The 26,314-nt window shown below is 34.7% G+C and overlaps 1 protein-coding gene across 22 annotated transcripts in view; it reads right to left on the reverse strand.

Moving 5' to 3' along the window:
* RBM26 (RNA binding motif protein 26) overlaps positions 1-26,314 on the reverse strand; it is an 87,251-nt gene that overhangs the window by 23,257 nt on the left and 37,680 nt on the right. For 11 of the 22 annotated variants that reach the window (XM_034665363.1, XM_019800438.2, XM_034665358.1 and 8 more), the window contains exons 6-18: positions 25,987-26,247; positions 24,982-25,221; positions 24,391-24,561; positions 23,885-24,040; positions 17,896-18,007; positions 16,647-16,806; positions 14,662-14,826; positions 13,878-14,009; positions 12,586-12,657; positions 5,566-5,691; positions 5,139-5,213; positions 3,529-3,696; positions 1,673-1,777 (exon numbers count right to left, since the gene is read on the reverse strand). In XM_034665363.1, coding sequence (XP_034521254.1) covers positions 1,673-1,777; positions 3,529-3,696; positions 5,139-5,213; positions 5,566-5,691; positions 12,586-12,657; positions 13,878-14,009; positions 14,662-14,826; positions 16,647-16,806; positions 17,896-18,007; positions 23,885-24,040; positions 24,391-24,561; positions 24,982-25,221; positions 25,987-26,247 — 1,943 coding nt within the window. The remainder of the gene's footprint in view (positions 1-1,672; positions 1,778-3,528; positions 3,697-5,138; positions 5,214-5,565; positions 5,692-12,585; positions 12,658-13,877; positions 14,010-14,661; positions 14,827-16,646; positions 16,807-17,895; positions 18,008-23,884; positions 24,041-24,390; positions 24,562-24,981; positions 25,222-25,986; positions 26,248-26,314) is intronic. The other 11 variants (XM_011225898.3, XM_034665362.1, XM_011225900.3 and 8 more) reach the window with 10 other exon arrangements.

The raw sequence follows: 26,314 nt of genomic DNA on the forward strand, positions 1-26,314 counted from the left end.
ATTCAATTTTAACAGGTTGAGTCTGAGGATGTGAGCTATCCAAGTAGAAATGTCAAGCAGGCACCACTGACAAATCTCTTCAAGTATAAGTATTTGTTTCTTCATCTAAGGACAGTTCATCTTAACATCTGCTAAAATAATAATCTAAAATACAAATAATAAACTTCACAGGTCAAGGATTAATGTTCATAATGGAGAAGCACATACAGACTTATGCTCTGAGGAACACTGTCTCAAAATGTTCCTGAAAAGGGGGATCCATGGACAAACAAATGTGAGCAATACTGAATACTGAATAGGTATATTTAGGGATTCACAAAGCAAAAACCTCTAAAGAAACCCTATGGCAACAAGCATGTTTAATACAACCCTTTCCAAATTTATTTGGCCTCAAAAGCTTTTTGCACTAACATCTGTTAAGAAAAAATGGAATTGGTGTGGTCAGTGACACATTCTGGGAAATAATGCATTACTGCATATTCCAATGGTAACTACAAACTAAAGTTTAGCCATCACAAAAGCAAACCAGAAAATGCCATTCAGCATTTAGTTATATCATGATAGAGAAACAAAACATGGACTAATGAAGAACATAGGTGCAATTATTATTTATTTACTAAATATTTACTAAAATTTCTGAACCAAAATTTTAATAATGATAACTTGTTTTTTAAAGTGCCACCAACACAGGCAAGTAATTGCCATAATAAAGAAAACACAATTTCTATATTAACATGAAAGAAATTTATCTTTTTCAAAAACTGTTATCTTGGCCAGGACACACAGGCAACCCTATCAAGTTTCCAAAGAATGCAAAATGAATGCAGGTTTAGAGAACATCCTGCGATTTCCTATGACAGGCAAGATAGAGCCTTAAGAAAAGCACAGTTGCTGCTAAACAGTCTTTAATACCTGGATGCCAGTACTAAATTCAGAATATGCCCTATTAGAAAAAAAAAATCATCAAGGTGATAACAAATTTGGAAAGAAAGCATAATTCTCAGATGGAGGCAAAATAATCTAAAATATAAAAAATTTTAATTGTGCCATTAATCATAAATGTAGACAAGTACCAACACCATTAATGACATTAATGTCTCTGTACTTCAAAATGTAATTCTGATTTTTAAACATCTTTTTGCTAAATGTTACAAATGCTCATTGCCACGATCAATTTCACTAGATTTTTCTTACATACTCATATAGCTAAATTAGTAGTTTATTTTCTTTTATAAATATCCACAGCACCACCTATAGGCAAAACTTAACTAAGCATGTTTTTAATATAGTTCTCCACTAAAGTCTGATCCTTATAGCAACTCAATATAATATGCCTATATATCCACAGAATATCTCTGTAAGAATACCTAAAAAGGCTTTAATAGATTTTTGGGCCCAGGGAGAAGGGGAGACTAAAATTAGAAAAGAAACCAAACTCACTAGAAGTGGAAGGACTTGGGTGTACTGCTGCCACCCCTCATTAAATAAAAGATTTTCTCAACCAGTTCTGAAAAATTTGCTAACTCCTTCTCTTTCCTATATCAACTCACAATATGTATGTCAGAGACTACCAACAATTATTGACTAGAATGAGGGGGATATATTTTCAAATTGACCACCATGACTACATCTGCTCCTCTTTAGCATACTGTGTAGTTGTGGTGAAACATACTTCCAGCTGTAATTCTGTATACTTTCTCCTAAGTTCAGTGACTTCTTCTCCAGCTTGCATCTTCTTATATAAATCCAGTTCTGTGTCAAGCAATTCTTTCTGCATCTAGAAAATGGTAATTAATATTGACAATAATTAATATCCTACATTTATAAAAAAAACTTTTTTTAATAAAGAACTGTTACACACTCCCATTTAATCCATACATTCCTTCTATATCTCCAGTCCTACCACCCTAGTCCAAGCCATCAGTCACTTCTGGTCTACACTATTACAGTAGCTTCCTAACTTGTTCCTACTTCCACTCATTTCCCTATAATTCATTTTCCATACAGAAGCCAGAGTGGGATTTCTATGGACTGATATGAAGTAATTTTCAGGAAATAACTGAAAAGAAAAAAAAAACACAAGCAAAGTGTTAAAAGAGCAATGTATACTAATGCTTTTACATAGTTAAGAATACATACACACACACCAAGAGGGAGGGAAAAATGGGGATACAGTGGCAGGGATCAAAGGGAAAAGGCCTTCTTTATATACGTTTTTAATATAATTTAACTTTCGAACCATGTTAATGTTTTATTTATTCAAAAAATAAAAGTCAGAAGAATGAAAGGGAGGGGGATCCAAAACTGACTATAAATAGAAACACATTTAACTTTATCAAATTGACGACATAACCACACAAAAAGGAAAAAAAGTAATCCTAGGCTACAGTTCTGACTCTATAACCTTAGCTGAATATACTGTGAGCTTGTAAAGAATACAAATAAATTTTGAATCTTTTACTTAGTTGTCGGAAGTGGTATTGCTGTAGCAATTCGGGAACTATGTGGAACATATTAAATGTGCAAATGAGTACTATATATTGATGTTAGTTGGAAGCAAGTTGTCATTATGGGAAAAGGAGATAAAATATGGAATAAGAGGAGGAAAAGAAGAACCTGTGGTACTGGATAGAATCAGAAATATCAAATATGCAGTCATGATTTTATACATATACATACACACACCAAGTATAAATATTATGCAATGAGATTTTTAAAAATCACTTACTACCACATGAAATTATCTTCCTCACTTAGTCACATCCAATGGATTGATCTACCTGAATTTCCCCCCTTTTAATCAAGTCTATATAATGCTGTCGGAATGTTACTTTTTTTTTTTCTCTTTTAATTTTATTTATTTGAGAGAAAGCGAGAGCGAGAGAGACAGCATGAGCAGGGTGAAGGGCAGAGGGAGAGGCAGACTCCCGCTGAGCAGGGAGCCCAATGCGGCCGATCCCGGGACTCTAGGATCACGACCTTAGCCAAAGGCAGACACTTAACCAACTATACCAACCAGGCACCCCTCTTCTTCAAAATCTTATTTATTCATTTGAGAGAGAGAGAGTGAGATAACAAGCAGAGGGGTAGAGGGAGAGGGAGAACCAGATTCCCCCCGAGATGCCTCTGGAATGTTACTTCTGTTTACTAACCTTTTAGACTATGAACTCCTTATAAAATGAAGCTCAAACTCTTCACTCAAGTATTTTATCAAGCATTCAAGTACCTGTATGACTTTGTCCTCAAGCTATCTTTTCAAGATTATCCATAACTATTCTCCTAATTACTGAATTTCCAATTGTAATCTAAAAGATTTAAAAGGTTAATAGAGAAATGATTTAAAACACTGAGTTTGCCTGCCTGTATATATTTACTATTAATAAATGAAGGAGGGAAAAAATGTTAGCATATAATAGTCAGATTTTAAGCAAAGGATATTACCTAAAAGGAAATCAATCTTGAAACAGTGTACCATTTTAATGTTTTTTAAGTAAGTAGTAAAATGAAGAACAACACAACGTAAAATACCTGAGTCTTGGTTTTTATACTTTTTGGAAGACAGCGTCCAGGAGAAGCAGCTTTGACCTCATCTTTCAACTTGGTAATATTTTTTGTCAAAACCTCTAAAGTTTTCATTATTTCTGCTTTATCTTCAGACTTCATTGCTTTGTTTTTCTCCAGTTTTGAAATTAACATCTGTCAAATTTTTAAAAAGAGAAAAATTAAGATACTTATTCCTCATAGTAACAAAGCAAACAGCAAAATAAATACAAAAATAAATAACTACTAGATTAGTTTACATATTCATGGAAGGCTTACAGCTACTAAGAAGAATAACAATTTGGTGGTGCGCTCTCAACTCAAGTCAATCTTGGCACACTTTGTGAAGAATTACACTTTGCCACTGCTCTCTCAGAACATAAGTTCAAAGCACACAACTATAAGAAATTCAATTTGACCACCAAAAGTTGTCAATTTGAAGTAATAGCAGTAATTTTACTTTCCAATCCATTTGTGGGTATTACTGCCTCTAGTATTCCCACTCTAAATGTAGTCTGCAACTCAGAAAGAACCAGAGGAAGTTTTATGGTTCCCTTCACAGAATGAAATCTTAAAAAATTAATTACTTTCTTTGTCACAGGAAAGTAACTGGCTAGCCTAAGAATGATATCCCCAACATGGACGGGAATCAAAACATAAACAAGGTACTATTATGGAGTAGAAGAAAACACACATTATAGGTTTTCTGAGTGAAGGTGGTTTCACAGTTTGTGGTGTTAAGTACTGTAATTTCTCTTTATCAAGTATATCCAAACTTAAATTAGAAATTATAAGCGAAAATGTAAGAAGTTATTGTACTTTCAACATTTTGCAATGTCATAACCTTTATTAGTAGCCATAATCAAAAACTGACACTAAGTAAATGTCATAAACTACAGCAACCCTGTACAAAAGAAATGATGCAAACCATGCAAATAATTTTACATATTTCTAGCAGCCACATTAAAAAGATTAAAAAAAAAGAAACCCAAATCAGTAAAGTTAACTAATACTGTATTTAACTCAATATATCCAAAACGCTATATTTCAACAAAAATTACTGAGCTGTTTTACTTTTTTCCTTCGTATTACATCTTTGAAATCTGGTATGCATTTTGTATCCATAGAGCACATACCAATATGGACTAGATACATTTCAAGTACTCAAAAGTTGGATGAAGCTATTAGCTACCATACTGGACAACACAAACTAGAGGATCCCAAGCCAATTAAAGAAAAGTACATATTTCAACACTGAGAAAAAGGTTCCACTTTACTATCTGTTGACAAACTACTGCGCAGCAACATATCTGGATAAATACTCCTTATTTTCACTTCAAACTGACCACCTCAGATCCTTTAAACCATTCCAATCCCCAATTCAGCATTAAATACATGCTCTTCATCTCCAATACATTAATCAAGTGATATATATCTTATCACTGATAAATACCTTATCATTGATAAATATTTCAGTTTTACCCTTTTCAATTACATAAAATATATTTCTTAGGATTATCTATATACTGTGAAATAAAATTCACTTAAAATTATGACACCATAAAAAAACTTTGCCAAATCTAACTTTAATATTTTACCTTCTGTGTTTCAATGTGCTTTTCTAAAATTTCTTGTTTCCTTTTCCTTACATCTTGCTGAAGTTTCAGTGCCTCCTAGAGAAAGAGACCAAAAATACCGTTAGAATATTTACTGTTTATTTTTCTGATAAACAGATACTCCAGAGGAAAGAAATGGTTATAGATGCAGCAGCCTGGCAATAATTTGTAAATGTAAAGTTTTGCTTTGTACAAGTTAAATATGTATGTAAGTTTCAAAGATCAATCAAGAGAAGCTTTCGTTCCCCCCAAAATTAGTATTTACTACTACACTATGAAAAATAAAAGTTCAGTGGCAGCCAACATACACGTTTCTTTTAGTTCTATTTTGTGATAAGCCTTAAAAAAACACATGCATGCAGAAAAGCTTTCCTACATGCACATTTTGTGCACTTCTATCTATATTTACCTGTTTTTTTTTCTGTGCTTCATTATTGTCAACTGCAGAGGTGGAAACAAGTAAGGTTTTCTGTGCAGCCTTCAAAGCAGCTGGATTATACACTGTTTTAGTTAGGCCAGTAGATGTAGACAACACCTACCAATACAAATTCAATTTCTTAAAAATGTATCAAGCATTCATGATTACCTGTCTTTCCACAAAACTCAATTTTAAAACACTTTTGTCAAAATTCAGTACATTGAAATAAATGTATTATATACATAAAATAACTAAATCACATTTAGTGATTTGAAAGGAAGGGTATGACTGAGGCATAAGCTATAAAATAAAAAAAAACCTAAATTAATAGCATATACCTATAGGAAAAAAAACATACAAAAACTTGAAATCAAGAAAAAACATTGAAATTACTAAATCACTGAGAAAATATTAGTTGCTAAAAACATTTACTTAATATTCCTAGTGACTAAAGCAAAAACTGCACACAAGAGCATGACACAGGAGGAAACTGGATATTGTCCCTCAATTTAACATGATCATTTGCAATTTATAGTTCTGAAATTATCCTTTCTTGAGGACTTAAGAAACTGCTTTCTTTCTCCATTCCTTTGCTTGCACTGATCCCTCTGTTTTGTGACCTTATTCCCTTAAACCCAGCTCAGGTTAAGCACCAAAAGTCAAGACCTCCACAAAGCCCTGATCATTTATTTCTTTTACCCAGATAATTCCATGAAATTTTATTGCTACGGCTATTCAAACATTTAATTAAAATGACCTAATGATAAATTAATTTATGTGTCCCTCTCCCTGTCTACACAGTAAAGCCAACAAAACCACGTCTTTCTCCTCTTTGTGCTTCTTCTAGTAACTAAACCTTGTTACCAACTAATTATGAGACCCTGGGTAACTTCAAACACCTTTTTGGGCCTCAGTTTGTTCATCTATAAAATGAGAATGTTTAAGTTGATGGCATCTAATGTCCTTACAAACTCAAAAATTCATTCCATGATGGTAGGAATTTTTTGCTTCGTTCACCACTCATCTTCAGTGCCTAGAACAGTGTCAGGGCATGTGGTAAATACTCAATGAATACTTTTGCACTAAATTAAACTGAAATGATCATAGATTGGAATGTACAATCTACACAAGGATCAATTCAAGAAAATAAAAGTGTATAGGCTACCTTTTTTATTCTTCAAAAGCAAAAAGTTGTATGTTCCATGGTGTGGTTAGTTACCAGTTCTTAAGAAAGAAGTCTAGAGATCCCTTAAGAGAAATCTATGAATGTTATAAAAACTAAACATGGAACCATATGTGTGAACAATTAAACTTTTCAGAGGAAAAAACAGTTTCCAAAGTGTTAAGGGAGTTCCCAACCTAAAAGAGGTTAAAAGAGCTACACAAACAGAAGGCTATCAATGAGAAAAAGAGCCCTACTTTTTAGCTACTAAAACATAAACATCTGGGTTTATCAGGAAAGTAACAATCAGACACTATTTTCTAATGCTCTACCATGAAATTAGATTAGGGAACATCCCAAAGATTAGACAACTCGACACTATTCTAAGTATTCAACAATGTTTTAGCCCCCAAGTAAAATGAAAACCTAGAATACTGTTAATCATACTGGTTCCATACAATGCAACTGATGTTTAAAAATAAAGGTTCTTTACAATACTTGATGTGTATCAAATCTGATAATTTTCTTCAATTACGAAAAATAATACTCAGATATCACTAACAAATCATGAAATAGTTGCATTCAGTAAAATATGGACTAAATACAGATTTACTTTGCAGTCTAACTTCAGTCACCATTCTCTGTAATACCAGAATAGAATTTCTTCCATGCTACCTTACCATACCACACAATGCTAAACTGCACGATCATACAAGGATGACAGAGTGACTTTTTTTTTTTTTAAAGATTTTATTTATTTATTCGACAGAGATAGAGACAGCCAGTGAGAGAAGGAACACAAGCAGGGGGAGTGGGAGAGGAAGAAGCAGGCTCGTAGCGGAGGAGCCTGATGTGGGGCTCGATCCCATAATGCTGGGATCACGCCCTGAGCCAAAGGCAGACGCTTAACCACTGTGCCACCCAGGAGCCCCGACAGAGTGACTTTATAAAGAACACAAGATAGTGTGCTAAAGACAGTCTGAGTGTCTCATAAACTGTTTCCTTCATGAGGGCTCCATAAAAAGTTGAAAAGTTATGACCAAAAAGATTTCTATACTCAAATAAGTTGGAAATAGTATAAACCTACTTTCTAGTTTCAAAATTGCATTTTACCATAAAAGCTGTGAGAAGGCCTGAAGTAAAGAAATCTGTGGAATTTAATTTGGCATTTCTCCAATTTCAGTGAGAAGGGAACACTCCTTTTCAAAGTATACTTATTAATATCTGATATTAGACTATGGAGTGCTGATTCAAAGTAAATGAAACTATATGACAAGAATGAGAAGACTCCTGTACTCCTAAAAGCATCTCACACTTCCTTGTTTCATCCAGGAACTGCCTTCTATACAAACAGAACATCAGCTAACATATTTCATTGAGCTCAAGACATCACTATGAAACACATTATCACAATGTACCCTTACTAAAGACAAAAAGGTTGCCAGTTACAACCACAAACACCAATACGATGCAGCCTAATTACAGTGTTGAAAGGTGAAAATAAAAGGTCGTAGAAACAATGAACTACATGATCACAAATACTGCTCACTATTTGAATCTATTTGGCTCTAGAGTTTAGATAGTAAGAGTATGAATAGCAAGGGATATCTGTATTTTCATAAGACAAGGATGGAGTTATAATAAGAGAAGAAAATCTGTTGAAATGAAACCAGTGGAAGGAAATGACAAATTCAGCAGAAAAGAAGGTGCTACAACTCCTAATAACGAAGTCAAAGCACAGGTGGTAGCCTTTCAAACTACCACACCTTCTCTATTTTCCAAATGGGTATTTTTACATACTGACCTTACGGCATTCACCTATTAATTCCAAAGTTTGGTGAATTCTTTTGGATTTTTCACATTTACTATCTGCAAGTAAATACAGTTCTGTTTCTTCTTTTGCCATCTTTTCACCATTTATTTCATTTTCTTGCCTTACTATACTGGTTAGCCCCTACACTAAAAGAAGTGATGCGAGTGGACATCCTTTCTTGTTCCTGATCCTAAGAGGGAAAGCATTCAATATTTCACTATTCAGTATGTTAGCTGTAGAGGTTTTATGAACATAAACTTTTATCAAATTAAGGAAGTTCCTATTCCTATTTTGTGCACTGTTTATTGACTAAGTAATAAATTTTACCATATGCTTTTCTACTGAAATAATCATAGGAGGTTCTTCCCACCCTTCTCCCCCTTATTCTGTTAATGTGGTGAATTAAGCTGATTTTCAAATGTCAACTCAATATTGCATTTCTGGAATAAATTCTACATGGCCAGGATGCATTGTCTTTTTTCCTATCACTGAGAATTTGCTAATATTTAGCTTAGGATTTTTATGTGTACGTTCATGAGCTATTGCTTATAATTTTCCTTTATTGTAATATACTTGTCAGGTTTGGTGTCAAAGATCTGTTGAATTCAAAAGGTGAGCTGAAAAGTATCATATATGTTTTGTTATTAAAATGTGCATCACCACTACCTCTCACTTTCTAAGACAAAAGTCACTTTCTTAACAAGACAGAAGCTCTAATCCATTAACACCTCTTTATCTTATTGCCTATATAAAATATTACCAGCCATAACTACTATTAGTTCTTGTAAAGAAAAAGAAAAACAGATTTTTCTCATGGATAAGAATGGAAGGGGGAAAAAAGTATCTTGTAAAAATTATTAAAAAAGAACTTGGTTCCCAGAAAATTCAGCATAGCAAGTAATTTTATAGAAATCATATTTCTCCAATCCTGGTAATGACTCCGACTAGAGGGATCACTGCATTAAAAAAAAAAAATCAAAAGTAGTCAACAACAGTTATGAAAGGAAACTCGTAAATTTCCTTAACTGTTATATTTAAAGTAGCAAAATTACACAAAAATACAAATTAAAAAATCAAAGGGTTACTTAGATGACTGCACTTTATAGTTACGGCAACTGAGAAAGTAAGATTTATTCAGGATCATACCTAATGTCAGCTGCGTCTCAAAATGACTTGCAATGTTCCTTCAGTATACCACCCAATTTCCCTTTTAAAAGTTCGATGGTGCATATGTTAACATCTCATATTGCAAAGAGACCAAGATATATATTTTTACCTTAAAAAAAATGAGGGGTGGAGATAAAGAAACTAGTGCTAAGCTGCTAAGGAACAGTAACATCCTGTATCACAAGTCTACTACACCTGAAACTGATAATGATATACAAACATTAAATATTCAAGTGATTAATCATTTTGCCATCTTAATCTTTAAGAAGGGTCTTAGGGAGATAATCTGGACAGTCTAAGTCTTTCTGTAGACTAATCAGGATGGTACAGACAGATGCCACCTTTATTCTTGATAAATAGCTCGATCTTGAGAGGTACTCAAACATGATTTCACTGATCACTCTTTCCAAATAATGCCTATTTAATAGCTACTGCAATGCCTTAAGATTTAGCAGTATCAATTAGGCTTTAAGATTCCTCTCTCAACCCTCTCACAAAAACGGACTTTTAGAATAAAGAAGAATCACTGAAGGGTTTTCTCAGTGTTGCTCAGAGTAAGGGGAAAATTTTTACATTTATGTGCTTACTTGCTTTAACAACGACAGAAGACACTGTATAGATACTAGTTTTGACTATTTCCCGGCCTTCAATTTCATGATGGGAAACATTCTTCTATCCTTCCTAAGATTTCCCTGAATCACTAGCCTCTAATGATTCTTCAGCAAAAACCCCTACAGAACGGGAAGAACCAAGAATAAGCAAAAACAAAATGCTATTGTATAAACAGGTTCACTGAAGATGACTGAAAGTTACACACCTGTAAATAACTGCTTTCCTTAAAAGATTCTTTATAGCATGTACAGTATTTTTTTCATAAATAGCCCACTACCATTAGTGATTTTTCAGTGGCAACTATATTAGTAAATGTATACTACCAATTCCAAATTTGTATCCCTTTTATTCTAAAGCTATATAAAACACAATAAAAAAATAAAAACAGAAGCAAACATACCAGAAAGTTTCTGTAAAAGCTGTAATTAGTACACGTCAATTTCAGAGTCTAAATCTTGACATAAACAGATGCTAAGCATAAAGTTTTCAGACCTCTCCAAAACTGGTCATAACTACACAAAGTGTAACAGGCCTATTTTCTTTATTCCTTAGTTACTCATCATCAAGGAGGATAAACCCAATCAGAGTAAATAGTTAGATACTGCTAAATTCAGTAGCATAGACTAAGATATAGACAAATTCAGGGAAAAAAGGGGAGGCATGATATGGAAAAATTTTGAAGATTTTACAGAATAGGGTAAAGAGATTTTCAATCTTTAAAAGAATGACTAGAATTCTCTTAGAGGAAAATGCACTCCAGGAAAATCACCACCAAAAAAAGAAAAAGAAAAAGGCAGGAAAGGTTGAGAAACAATGAGCAAAAAGGGCTTGCTAAGTAGAAAGAAGGACTAACACGGAGGTATACGCCCCAAAAAACCGAGGAATGATGAGCTATGAATCAAGCAGTTATTTAGCTGGGGAAACGAAAGTTCCTGTAAGAAGTTCACATTAAAATAAGTCTGGGAGTACAATGGTGGTAGTATAAACTACAGGAGGGGTATACGGCTAGGATACCACATCCAGAGGCGGGGAAACTGAAGGTGGTGGAGAAAGAAAAGTGGATGACAAACACAAGTGAATGACTCTCAGGCTTTTAGACCGCACAACCTGGAAAATGGTGGTATAACTTCCAGAGGTTGCGGTGAGGAGGAGAAGTTAATTTATGTGGGAAATCGTCAATTTTTAAGTATATTATGCGTGAAGTAATGCTGAGGTGCCCAAGATGAAAATCTGAAACACAGAACGAGATTCAGATTCAAATTTCTAGAATTGCCTTAGTTTAACGTGGTAAATAAGGAAACGAATATACTGAAGAACCAGTGGAGAGAGGTTAGCCATCTCTCACAGGATGCTCCATGTAACACATGGAGTCAACTTCTTACATCATCTTAATAATGGAAAGAGCCATGGATGTGAAATAGAGGAGACCCACATTCCAGCCCTGACTCAGTACTGGTGCATCCATTTGGGCCTTACCTTCCTTTTAAGGTGAGGACACAGCAACGAGAAAAATTATCTAATTCTATTCTGTGATTCCATATACCTCAAATAAAACTAAAGACCAGAACATTCACTCATACCTAAATAGAAAAAAATAAATAACACATCTACATAGAACTATAAGATAGGTCCATGAATGGTCTTATCAGTATTTACCCGGTCATTTAAAAAAAGAAATGACAAATGACTATGTACAATAGCTGTTAGTAATAAATAAAAAATATACATTTACATCATCCTTTCCAATTAAAAAATGCTTTTAAATGAATCATTTTATTTAATCCTCACAAAACCCTGTGAGCAACACAAATTTACAATCATCATTTCACCAATAAGGAAAAAGAATCAAAAAGGTTAAGAGCACTGCCCAATATCATGCGGTTAGTAAGTGAAAAGCCAGAACTCAAACTCAGCTAAAATTCCTAATTTGTGGCCTTTTCCATTAGGCTGCCAGAGTTTTCAAGTTAAAATACACAATATCTCTAAAGAAAATATAGTAAATAAAAAGAGAAAATGAAAAGAAGGAAGCACATGGAAACACAGTGAGGGGCAAATATTAAAATGCTGATGCAAAAAGTAAAAAAAGGTAGACAAATATTTTTCTTTTTCAGCAAATGGAAAGCAAAAAGATGGGAATAAGAGATACAGATACTATTAAGAAGCAAGAGTTTAGAACTATGCAAAAAATTAAAAAATTAAGATGCCACCTGAAAACATTTATGAAGCCAAGACAAACACATCATGCTATTATTCTTACCTTTTCAGTTGCTGAAACAGATGGCTTTGATACAAAACCCAACCTGTCCTTCACAGATAACTTAGTTACATTCTAAAAAAATTAAAATGGACATATTCAGTGTTTCCCCAAACATACAGGTCTGTTGGGATTTTGAACATTCTGATTTTACTCATATATACTGACTCGTTAAGTATACTGATGTTAATCACACAAACTTTGGCCTTTTTCAAAGACAGAGACAGAAAGAAAATGTGTGTGGAAAAACAAACAGTATGCAGTATTAATCATAAAAAATTATGATGTAAAGTAAGGTTTGAACCAGGTATTTATTAAAGTCCCCTCCACTGACACAGACTCATAAATGCTTAGAATTCTATGTTAACAAGTAGAAAGTGTGAACATTATAAATATCAGATTTGAGTAATTAAAATATGTGCATGCTTCTTGAGCTTAAAAATAAGTCATTCTTTCCTAAAGTATGCTTTTATAGCCAAATACACTGTATCTGGTGATGATTTGAGGTAAGAGGACGGCGAACTATTATTATTATTGGGATTTTCTTAGTAACTAAGAATTTATCAATTTCTATTCCGCATGTTTTCACAGAATCTCATTATCTTCGTCTTCAGGAATTACCTAGGAAGACTATCTTAATAAACTAGCATCCTAACTACACATCCTAATGCTACTTTAAACAGCAAATGCTGAAACATCTAGAGACAAAAGAAAGCTAAGTTTCAGAGACTGAGGGTACAGAAACAAGAAACTGCCACTCAAGTGTAGAAGGCAGTGGGAAGGGAATGACATGTGGAGAAGAGAATCTGAAAGGCAGGAATAAGTGATGCAAAGTTCTGAGAGCTGCATAAGTAACCTGAAACAGAATTATCAAGCACGCTAAAACCTGATGGCTTACGCCTTCCCTTCCCAAAAGCTTTTGGTGCAATCTACTGTATCATTTTCTCTGGATCAGAATTCTAGTTAAGTAAAAGATGATGGGAAAAATAAGATTTAGTGTACTGAATTTCATTTTTCAGGCAGTTTTGCTTGAAAATAACTCTTCCACAAAGTGAAAGGGAACTCAAGTATTAACTAGAGAGAAGAATTTAAAATTCAAATACTATAGGAAAAGTAGAATGTGAAAATCTTATGCTAATGGTAAAAAGAAAATTTACAGGTGGAGTTCATATATGTATAGACCGTGATATTTCTGTATAAAATATATACAATTAACTATTAATTCAAATCACACAGGAAACTAATTTGCTGAGAACCTGTTACAGGACAGACAAAATGTAAGACTTTTCATTTACCTGAGGAAGGTCTGAACTGGCACTCTGGGCTTCTGCTGGTTCAATAGTATTTGAAGGTACTGGACCCAACCGCTCTTTGACCGACTGCTTCACAACAGGCAAAATGGGCTGCTGGACTAAGGGCTGCATTACCTCAGAACAAGAAAAATATGTTAAACAAGAGGATTAGTTCATGAACATGTCAAGTGACCTCTGTTATTTGTCATTAAATTGCCCATGCAGACAGTTTAAAAGCGCAGCTTATAATCAAAACCTGTCTTCCAAATTCCTTCACACATATATACAGATGTTTTTCTTTGCATAAATTAACTTATTTATAAAGTAAATAATGAACAGGAGAAAATTCAATCAAGAAACGAACTGCTATAAAACCTTCCTACAAGCAACTGATCTAACATTACTTAGTGACAGGCTCAGTGACTGAAAAAGAGAAAGAGCGAAGGAGGAGGGCGAGAGGAAGGGAAGGATTTCCAAGATGAACACACAGTCTGAGTTTCTGGAGTATGTACAGCTACCATATACTGAGTGTCTCCTATCTACCAGGGATTTTTCTATACCCTTAACATCTCATCATCATATAATTATCTAAACTATGGATTAACTTCACAATAAAATGAAAGAACAGGTTACAGACATTAAGTAAGTTCCTTCAGTCTTTACAGTTAACAGAGGTAGAGCCAGAATCTGAACTCAAGTCTACCTGACTGCAGTACTTCTGCTCTTAAACACTATGCTAACAGCTTTCTAAGAAAAGCACTGAATTTCACACAAATCTCTCTCTTACCTTCGGAGAAGTAGTTTGTAACTGCTGGGTACTTCCTTCTCTGTGCCAATAAACCTTAATAAAGCGATTGTTCAGTACTGCTTCTGTACTTGATATAGCTTTTTTTGCTTCTTCATATGTTGCAAATTGGATAAGGGCGCCTTCAGGATCACCATTATAAGCAACCTAAGATTTAAAATATTAAGAACAGTGAATTCCAAAAGAATCCACTGCTTCATCCAGTAAAATTCCTCAAGAGATGAAATTCTGATCCTTCCAGGTAATATTCTATCTTTACTCTTTCTTATATCTAGATTATTTATCATAGTTTACTTTCACTCCTGAAGAAATGTTAACTAAGGACTATACAAAATGAAAACTGAAACAACAGTGAGATACCATGTTTTGCTCCTCAGTATTGAAAATTTTCCTAAGTTAATTTTACCAAGGCAGTTAACCTGTATGAGGAAAAGAATATTCTGAAAACTTTGTGTCTACATCTAAATGTGGTAAATAAAACTGAATTGCTGCAAAAAAGATACTCTAAGATCTTCAAGATTAGTTAACTATGGGGTAATATGTATACCAGGGACCCATATATTTTTTTTTTAAAGATTTTATTTGAGGGGCACCTGGGTGGCACAGCGGTTAAGCATCTGCCTTCGGCTCAGGACGTGATCCTGGCATTATGGGATCGAGCCCCACAAATCAGGCTCCTCTGCTATGAGCCTGCTTCTTCCTCTCCCACTCCCCCTGCTAGTGTTCCCTCTCTCCCTGGCTGTCTCTATCTCTGTCAAATAAATAATTAAAATCTTTAAAAAAAAAAAAAAGATTTTATTTGAGAGAGAGAACAAGTGAGAGAGAGCACAAGCATGGGGAGGGGCAGAGGGGGAGAGAGAGAAGAGAAGCAGACTCCCTGCCAAGCAGGGAGCCCAATGTGGGGCTCCATCCCAGGACCCTGGGATCATGACCTGAGCCAAAGACAGACGCTTAACTGACTGAGCCACCCAGGTGCCCCAATCATTTAATATATTTTTTGTATGTGCTAATTGATTGATAAGTAGATAGACACGGAAATACAAAAAACCTAGATTAATACATGATATATTTTTAACAATAGGATTATGGGGATATATTGGGAAAGGAATGAGAGGGACATGAAGAGTTGAAGGGGAAACATTTCCTTAAATTCTATATAAACTTCTATTGCCCCACACCAAGCAAGCATGCAATTTTTTCATGTTCTTTTTATATTATTTTTTAAATGTCAAGAAAGCAAAATTTTCCAAATAACCAACTCAGCTGTACTCTCTTAAACTTATTTTTATCAGGTTATGGGAAATAATTATTTTAGTTGAAAAGAACATCATACAAACTGGAAAAAAATCCCAACATTATTTCAACATTTTCAACATATCATATAATGTAAACTCAGTACTAAATAACTTCACAAATTACATATACCCAAGCCAAGGTTTAATTTTAGGTGAAGTCATATACAAATTATACTGATATTTAATCCTTAAGGATGTTCAAAAGTGATAGAGGAAAAAGTAAATGTTTAAACTAATTAAGGATTACGTGCTATTTGGGCCCCAAAAGTATCTGTTACGTGTTTCCCACTATACAGGCAGCAAAAACAACCTGACTAAAGCATTCTGCTGTAATGCTTCAGAGAAACTGAGGAAGTGAACACTATTGAAGATTAGATTTTCCTACTCTGATTTAAAGTTTGCTATAATTTTATAATAACTTCTATTAGGTAGAATGTATATAATAATATGATCAATCAAAATTCCTGCCTTCTGAAAGCAAAAAACTTAAAATCATACATTGTTTTAAAAAGCTTCATTTCATTCCAATTTTCCAAATTTAGAATGTCACCAAAATTTTCCATATTCCTTTATAAAAAGTATTTTTCCTTTATAAAAGTATTTTTCTTACTACGTTAAACTCCCTCCCTAAATAATTAAGCAAAGACAAGAGAATTACTTCATAGCTCTTACCTGTAAGTTAACCAAGGTTCCAAATCGACTAAAATGTTCATTAAGTTTGCTGATATTATTTAATTCTGGAGGAACTTTTCTAAGTTCAAGTTTAGTATTTTCATTTCCAAACTGAACCTTCTTCTGGAAGCCTGGGCTGTTTGTTCTATTAAAATTTGGCCTGTAACAAAAATCACATCTATTAATACATTTATTTATAAATCCTGACCCCTATCAAGTACAAATTAATGAAGTTTTACAATTTAAGTTCAATTGTTTTTTCAAAACTGAAATTACTGGTTGATAAAGAAAATGTAAACTTTCTTCCAAAAACTGAAATTTCCAAATTAGTACTGTATATATCTTTCATAGAAGCTAACTGAGAAGGGTTCTTCTCTGCCATTTATTACGTTCTACTTCAAACCCATGCCTACTTAGGCAGGAAAGGTCCAGTGCTCTCTCAGTAAATTTGCATATACAATTTTTGTTGCACTTCTACAAAAGCTAGCTTACTGAAATGTATCCTATTCTAAAACACTGATTAAAAACAAGGTATAACTGTCTCAACCACTTTCCAACTTAAAAAAAAGGTCAAAACTGTAAACCGTACATTTGGCACTTGAAAAAGGACAAAACTGTGGCCCAGAGAGGTTACACCGCTTGCCTTACATCACAGAATTACAGGCACAGCCAGAATTAGATATTATCCATTATTAAATGATGTTAAAGCTCTGAAAGTGTGATCCTCTTTCTCTCCTTTAACTCGCAAACTTATAAGACAATCATCACACGCACTCCAGCACTGATTCCTTCCCACTTTCTCTGAAGCCCTTCCCTAGACAACTTTAATGTCTATCCAGCCTCCCCTGCTCTCCAAAAGATCACTTTCCAGCTCTTAATAGAACTTGCCCACAGGCTAAAGCCTCCTCCCAAACCTGACCCAACTTCCTTCCCTAAAAGTGGGCTCATGAATATCTTCCTATAGGTAGTTTTCAGTGACATCTCTAAGTAAAGTGGTGTTTTTTTTGGATGTGGGGAAAGGCAGAAAAAGGAAAAACTGTGTCCTTGTCTTCCACACCATTTCTATATGAAAATGCCTTCCAAGTATCAATTAACTTCCAAATTAGAAATCAATGTACACTATAGTGTGAGACTGCTTATAGAATTATATAAAGCTCATTTTGAAAGACAATACTATACTGCCAAATAATATTCCAGTATCCTAAAATCACTGTACAATGAAATTCCTCAATTTTCCCTGCCAGCTTACTTATCAAACCAGGTCTTCTTTGTAGGAGCTCCAGGCTCCCCGGAACCAATGGTTCTTTTCCTCGATTCTGAATCCACTACTATCCTCATACTGCTTTTATTAGGAGGCTTTTCTATTTGAAAAGAAAAGAGAGCACAGATTAATATTTTCTGTTTACCACAGCTACTTCCTAAAATGCATACTGAAAACAAAATTCTGTCTTTTTGTACAAATATACATTTTTAGAAGAAATAGAAATAAATGTATATTCAAATATAATACTCAAAGGGATTTTAACTTACTCTGAATTAATTTCATACCTAACTAAAGAAAAGTCAGTAATTCTTACATGGCAAATTACAATATGCCTCTGCAGGCCACCTCTTTTTGGGACAGCGGGGGGGGGGGGGGGGGGGGGGGGGCGTGTAAAATCCATGTCACTGTTTCCATTTGCCATCACCCTCCCCATAAATAAAGCATCTTGAGGCTTTGAGTTCATAGTTTTGAAACCAAAAGCACAATCTAAATTTAACCTTTATTCAAATTTAAATTTATTCAAAATTTAACATTAACCCAATGACCTTTAAGAATTGGTAACTTTAAGAAAAAACAATTGATAAGAGTTGTGATTGAAGTAAGGTGCCTATTTGAATATTAAAAACAGTAACACAAAGCACATTTGATTTAAAAAGGTATTCAAGATTGAAATGCAGTGCAAAAGAGCTATATATATATCTGCTACTTTCAACACTTTTACATTTACTTAGTTGGAATGTGACAAACATAGGTACATTTAACCTGCTATTCCGAAACAACACTAAAGCTTACAACATGCAAACCTTAATCCACATAGAAAAATATAATTTTAAAATCCTTTTTAAAGATGGGTAAGTTGCATACATCCTATTCTTAATATTTTTTTAAGATTTTATTTATTTATTTGACAGAAAGAGACAGCCAGCGAGAGAGGGAACACAAGCAGGGGGAGTGGGAGAAGAACCAGGCTCCTAGCGGAGAAGCCCGATGTGGGGCTCTATCCCAGAATGCAGGGATCACGCCCCGAGCCGAAGGCAGACGCTCAACAACTGTGCCAACCAGGCGCCCCCTATTCTTAATATTTCTAAACACATAACTAACCAAAATAACTTAAGGTCTTTCAGCACAACCTGTCTCATGGATGGCTACGACTCCTGATCTCCACACTGGAGATCGCATCAATCCCCCTACCACGCATAAACTCTAAGAGTCAGTCCTCAATTTCTAACTAGTCAGTTTTCTCTGGCTATCTAGTTCTGGAAATCCTCCAAGTTTCTCAAAACTCGTTAGAGTACATACAAAGTACAAATTATCTTCATATCAAATGTACTTTTTAAATCTTTCTTAAGCATTTCCATTAATGAAACTACTATTTGATTTCTGAGTCTGCCCACATCCCTTCAATTCATCTTGCATATATTTCCTCTCATTTCTGAGACAACCTTGGTACAAACTTGCATTACTTTCACCTAGTCTACTGTACTAACTGGATTTCTGCTTCTGGATTCTCCTTCCAGCAACTCGTCCTATATAAAGAACTAGCAAAATCAGTGCCACAGAACTCTGCTGCTTTCCTTCATCTTCAACCTCTTCCTAAACTGCCACTTCCCATCAACACTTAAGCAAGCTCAAATCACCCCATTTTTAAATGAAACCTCATAAAACTACTTCCCCTCCAGCTACCGCCTCCCTTTCTCCCCATCCTTACAGCTATTTCCTAAGAGATATCTACACTTGCTAACTTGCTTCCCTACCACCCATTCACAAATCCTCCACAAACTGGCAGCTGCTCTCATTATTGCACTTAACTTGTTCATCCTAAATTTGCTGATGTCCTAACTTGTTGCTTAAGCTTATAAATACATCCCAGTGCTTCTCTTACTTGACCTCTTGATCATTAAATACTGTTGATCACCTTCTTCTCCTATCTTCTCTTGATTTTCAGGACTCCTCACTCCATGCTTTGGTCTGTGCCTTTTTGACTTCATTTTCTCAGTGCCCTACGTAAGCTCCCCTTTCTCTGCCCACTGCTTCAAATACTGGCATTATCCAAGTTACTTACTTGGACTTTCCAATCTCACTCTACACTACCGCCTTAAGACATCTTATCACCATGGCTTCATTCTCAAAGGGAAGGAGAGTATATCAGAAATACATGAGAAGGGCTTTCAGAACCTGTGTCAGTCAGGTTTGCAGACTTGGGTATGCCTCATTCGATCTCCCTGTACCTCCCACAATTACTAATGGCACAAAAGAAAAGATTAAGAACCACTGTTCTACATGCTCATGATTAAAAATCTGTATTTTTTTAAACCATCTGTCTCTTATAGACCTGACATCCAGATCCTTCTCCGACTGGACATTTCTCTTCAAATGCCCCAGGACACGACAAATTAAACACTTCCAAAACTAAATGTATTTTCCTACCAATCTGCTCTTTCTCTCAATGAATGATATTATCAGCTGCCCAATTATCCACAGCAGAAACCTGGTGTCTTTAATTTCATCCTCTCCATTTCGCCCATTCTAAGTCCCGCAATCCAATAATGTCACCAATACTTTCCACTATATTTAAATCTTTCATTTCCCACTGTTAGTACCGTACTCCAGCTACTATACTATCATCTCTTTTTCTAGAATTCTTCAAATGCCCTTAACTGGTCTTTTACCTCTCTCCACATATCTCCATCTGTTCCAGTCATAAAGTCCTTTCACAGTTTCTCAAAAGTATTATGGAGTGTAGTGCTTTATCTACCCCCTCTCTCTGGCTAACTCTGACATCCTATGTTTCCACAGCAGATCAGGTAGATACATTCAGTATCTAACACTGGTGATGTTCACAGTGCAAGCTGGCAGTTTCTTTGCCCAGTGGTATCTTTACAAGACCAGTTCTGCAACAGGATTTATGGCCTTACTCCTGTCTCCCAAGCCTGGTTCACTGGCTTTCTTGAAGTTTTTGAGCTATCGAATATCCTTTTTTACTTTAATATGTTCTTTATCTATCTGAAGGTTCACTAAGAAAGGCAGTGAAATATTTTTCCCCCAGTCATTGTGATGTGTTTGTTCCAATTTACCTATATTCTCTCACTCAGACTCTCTTCCACTGTTATTTATTTATGAAGTGTTAAAAACAAAAGCAAGTTCTTCCTGGTATACGATTAGCAAATGTGTCTATTATATATACTGAGTTTTCCCCCCTGCATCAGCTTTTTAATAAATTGTTTTTATGCTTAGAATTTTTAGCACTGGTTTTGCTGACAGCAAATGGAAAACCACTTAAGCCCTTATTCTTACCTATATCCAGTCAAGGAACATCTATCAAATTCTCTACCTCCTTAGATATCTGGAAAGAACAATTCTCAGAGTCTTTCAGTCACTTTTATTAGTAATTCTAAGGTATCAGTGGGCCTAAATTTTTTCATTTGTTTAATGATGATGACTCCTCATGAAGTTTGAAGTATGAAACATAACAATATAATTACCACATAATAGTCTAAGACATTTAAATTAAGGCCATCAACTATGGACTATAAGAAATGTACACTAATTATATAATAAATAATATTAAAAGCTTTATGTATCTGTCACCAACCAGGACAATAAATTTCAAACCAAATGGGCACAAGATTGGACAAAAGATGGAAACATTTGGGGGGGAGGAAGAATGAAAAAAGGTGAGGAAATAGAAGTATAGGTACTACTTAATTTAAATGGGTTGCTAAATCAGTTCTGTGGTACATAAAAACAATGTTATCAGTGGGAAATATATTCTTCAACCAGGTCACAAAATACTATGTGATGTATATGAAGAACAGTACTAAAATAATCACTGCTTACAAAGATTCTATAGGAAAAGGCATTCAAATTTCTAACTACACATACTATTACTGTCTCAATAGGGCCACTTCCCGTAACTTGTACTACACACATGTGGAGCTGAAATTACCATAACTGCAACTTCTACATGGTAAAATTTATATGCAAGGAGTATGACCCCTCTTCCTTTTCTTGATCACCAACAAAAAAGGTTGCCTAGCATTGGAATGAGTCTAATAAATATTGGTCTGCAGTAGCATGTATTTTTGCCACTCCTAAGCAGCAAGGTAAGAAATTACTTCATGTGGGAGGTTCCTGTAAAAGCAAAGAGTATTGGTATGATGAAAAGAAAGGTGCTAAGCAGTGACCCAAAGAAGAAAGGGGTTTTCTCTGAACTAGACAGGAGAGACTTGGGAGATGAAGAGCCACAATCTTAAGTGGCTTATAATTTTCATTTATAAAAAATCTTATATCCCTTATATGAAACTCCTAAAAAATATTTTTGTTATTAATGATAGCTATTTGAATTCCTCAATGAGAATTTAAAAGGTGTGAGGGAAAGGTGGCATCCACATGAAATGCTTTCCTGTAAAATCGAAGATGATATAAATTAAACTGGGTATAAATTATAATGTTCCTCACACCTCTATAAGTCCTCTGAACACTCAAATTAGATGCAAAATTTGATAGTTTCGTTGAATAAAAAAATGCAAAGTATAAGTAATCACAAGTTTATTAAACCACATTAAGTACTATTATTTAACAAGTTGGACTTTTATTCACGATTGATGAGACATGACTTTTTTCCCCCTTGGAAAAAAAGACAACAAAGCAAAACTACAAAGAAAGTGGGATTTAAAAGATAGTTGAAGTAGTTAGGGAAAAAAATATATTTTATTGGCCTACATATATTTTCCATTTGGATGACAATCCCTCACTTCCTGGTATCTGTAGCCAATGCTCCCTCTTTCAAATTACCGTGAGCTCTCTCCGCTCCTCTAAACCTTCATTATCAGTTTGCATCTCCTGTAGAGCAGTTTTGCTGCCCCAGCTTGTGACTTTATCATCTAAGCTTTTATCTTCTCTCATTTAGAAATTTTATCAACGTCTGTGTCCTCTAAGAAAAATTTAAAAACTAATAAATCACTTCCTAAAACATAATTCCTTTTGATTAAAGTATTATAAGCAAACCAATATCAAATTCTTATATGTAAAATACGTACCAAGCACAAGTTTGTGAAAGTTTGTAAAACTAATTTCATTATCCAATCTACAAAAAAATAATCTATCTTCAGGAATTAAAGCATTACTCAATCTGAGGACCCTGAGATCACCACCCCAGCCAAAGGCAGATACTTAACCGATTGAGCCACAGGCACCCCTAAAGCATTACTTTCAAGAGTTTAAATGAACCAATTAAGGCTGCAAATGACAGGGGCGCCTGAGTGGCACAGTTAAACATTTGACTCTTCATTTCTCTTGATCAGTCTCAGGTCATGATTTCAGGGTCACGAGATCAAGCCCAATTCTCTCTCCCTCTGCACCATCCCCCCAAAATAAGTAAATCTTTAAAAAAAAAAAAAAAGACTGCAAATGATACAAAATACCCCCAAAAAAGCTAACTTAGAAAATATGTACTTTCAGGGTGCCTGGGTGGCTCAGTCGGTGAAGCATCTGCCTTCTGCTCAGGTCATGATCCCAGGGTCCTGGGATTGAGCCCCAAGTCAGGCTCCCTGCTCAGCGGGGAATCTGCTTCTCCCTCTCCCTCTCCTCCTGACCCCACCCCTGGCTTGTGCGCACGCTCGTTCTCTCTCTCTCTCAAATAAATAAATAAATAAATAAATAAAGTCTTAAGAAAATAAAAAAAAGATTTATTCTCCTTTAAAAAAAAAAAAGAAAATATGTACTTTCAGGAATTTCTTTCCCCTTGGGTGATAGAATAAATGGTCAACAGTAACACAAATAGACAACCACGCATTATTACCTTTTCTCTTAAGAGAGACCAAAGGATCAGAGGAATAAACTTAATCACCACCCCTTACTCAACCCCAATAAATGCAGGTCCATATTCTTTCTAAAATAAATGCAGGTCCATATTCTTTATAAATGTTTTGCCACTCTTGATACGAAAGTAAGAAGAAAAGATTAATCATAGTACCTCTGGGTGGCAAATCCATATCCCCTGATGTTAGTCCTATCAAGTTAGGCCTTTGTGCGTGCACTCTGTGTCTATACATAGGTCTGGAAGTATTTGTTATGCTTGGGGCTTCAGGATTGTAGCCATCTGTGTCATATGTATCTGGTAATACAAAAACTGTAATTAAAAAACAATTATAAAACGCCACTTGGAAATTTTTTATACTGATAATAGAAAAAATAAATTATATAACATTACTAATATAGAGCTAACATACTATATCTAAGAAAATTTAGTTTTCCAAAAATATAAAAAGTTAAATGGAAAATGTAACTTAGTCTTTTAAAAATCATAAATGAGGACTTACATTTAACATACATTCACCATGTCTACATTTTATATGATTTTAGTGAGAAAAAATAAACCTAACAAAGCTAGTCACTCTCTAGACATTTTTAAATTCCTTATCTAAAACTCTGCTCTAAAACATCACTACATTATGAATATAAAGAGGGGCAAAACTGCACCTGCAGTAAAAAGAGAGGGTGGAGCAGGAGGAGGCTGGTGATGAATGCCAGTTGTTACTACAGTAGGAACAGAACTGGTTGCAGAGTTTGGGGGAGCATCCATGCCAGATGGCTGCAAAGGAGGAAGTGGAGGTGGTGGTCCTGTCAAAACCAAAGAATAAGAAATATCATCTGAAAGCAAACAAATAAAATAAGTTATTGTATATCCAAACATGATATTCTCATTTATCAGCAAAATTATAATATCTATAAACTCCAAGTTCTTACAATTATATTAGTTTTCTAGAGTAAAATACCCTTTACCATATTCCAAAACAGGTGCATGTAAAGCTATAAAGGACTACTGAGAGCTGGGATTCATCAGGGATATGCTAAGTCAGGGCCACTCCAAACCATAGTAAATCATAGGTTTGGCAAAGCGTGCAAAGTGGGGGTATATTCTAAATAAGGGTATCGTGCCCTTAGTTTCTAGCAGGCATCTTTAGGATTATTTCAGGTATTTTTAACAAAAGCAAGCATCAATCTAATAACTGTTAAAAAGGCTATGAATGCACAGATAATAGGTACTGGCAAAAAAATATATTTACTTACCTGTGACAGGTGGTAGGCTGGGCGGTAATGGGCCTGGTGGTGGCACTGGGGGTCTCAGATTCACAGGTGGAGGTGTAAGAATTGGTGGAGGTGGGGGAAGTCCAGGAGGAGGTGGTCCTTCAACAACTGGCGGCTGTGCTGGAAAAGGCAGCATGCCAGGAAGATTCACATCTTCTACAACTACAGGGTCACTTCCGTGGTCAAAAGGGCACATGTCTCCTCTCATACAGAAACCCTTTTCTGTAAGGAAGAATAATTAGAAATATGGAAAGTGTCAGATAAATAAATTTTCGATAAGTTAACAAAGATATTTAAAAATAAGAATATTTTTAATATTGGGCAAGTATAACTAACCGTAACACAAGAGCTAATTTCCAATAACATAAAAAAATTATGAAGTAAATATAGCTAACATAACATTAAAAAAGTATATCCACAAATTAAAATGAGTATACCTAGCCAACAAGAGGATACAAAACTTTTACATACTTTCTGTTAGAAACATTTCTTTTATTTTTCATTTCCTTTATTTAAATCTCACTTAAAACTTTGAGAATATTGCAACTATAACTTTAATACAATTTACAAAACTTATAGGAAAACTTTGAGAGTCTTCATTTATAAAATTCTTATAGGTGATATTCACATTTCTAGGTTCTAATTACATGCCAATAACCATTTATTTCTAAAGAAATGAGTTTTGTCAGGAATGTTTCAGTAGCAGATTCCCAGATAAACAACTCAGTAGATACTACTCTTGTTTGGTAAACTCCAAAAATATATTAAGACTTATGTTTGTAAACAAGCACTATCTTTAAATGGATTTACAGTAGTCAGTAGTGATTAATGAAGGTTTAAATAACACTGAGGAATTCAAAAAGTGCCTAAGACTAACTTACCACCACTAACTGGGCTGTCTATGAATAACTGTGCAACTTAAACTTACAGAATTTAGACAACTGGAAATACTAATTCAGTACTTCATGGAAAGAATAAAAGACTTACCATCATAGTCTCTACACCGTTTCTTTGGCATTGGTGGTCTTACGTATGAGTTATGGTCCACTTGGTCTTCATGAAATTCAGACCAACTTTCGGTAGTGTTATTACCATGATGAGTAGGAGCAATTACTGTAATAGTGCTGCTCAAAGTAGGTACAGGGTAGTGACCAGATGAAATACTAGGTACCGAAGAGACTGGAGTATAATTGTTTTCTAGTGGATCTGTTCTATCCAGGTCGTATTTAGGTTTTACTAGATCCCTTTCTGCAACAAAATATAAATGACTTATAAAACTATATAAAAAAAAAAGTCTCAAATCTACAAAATAGTG

This window comes from Ailuropoda melanoleuca, chromosome 7 (genome assembly GCF_002007445.2).
Source record: "Ailuropoda melanoleuca isolate Jingjing chromosome 7, ASM200744v2, whole genome shotgun sequence".
Classification (NCBI taxonomy): Eukaryota; Metazoa; Chordata; class Mammalia; order Carnivora; family Ursidae; genus Ailuropoda; species Ailuropoda melanoleuca.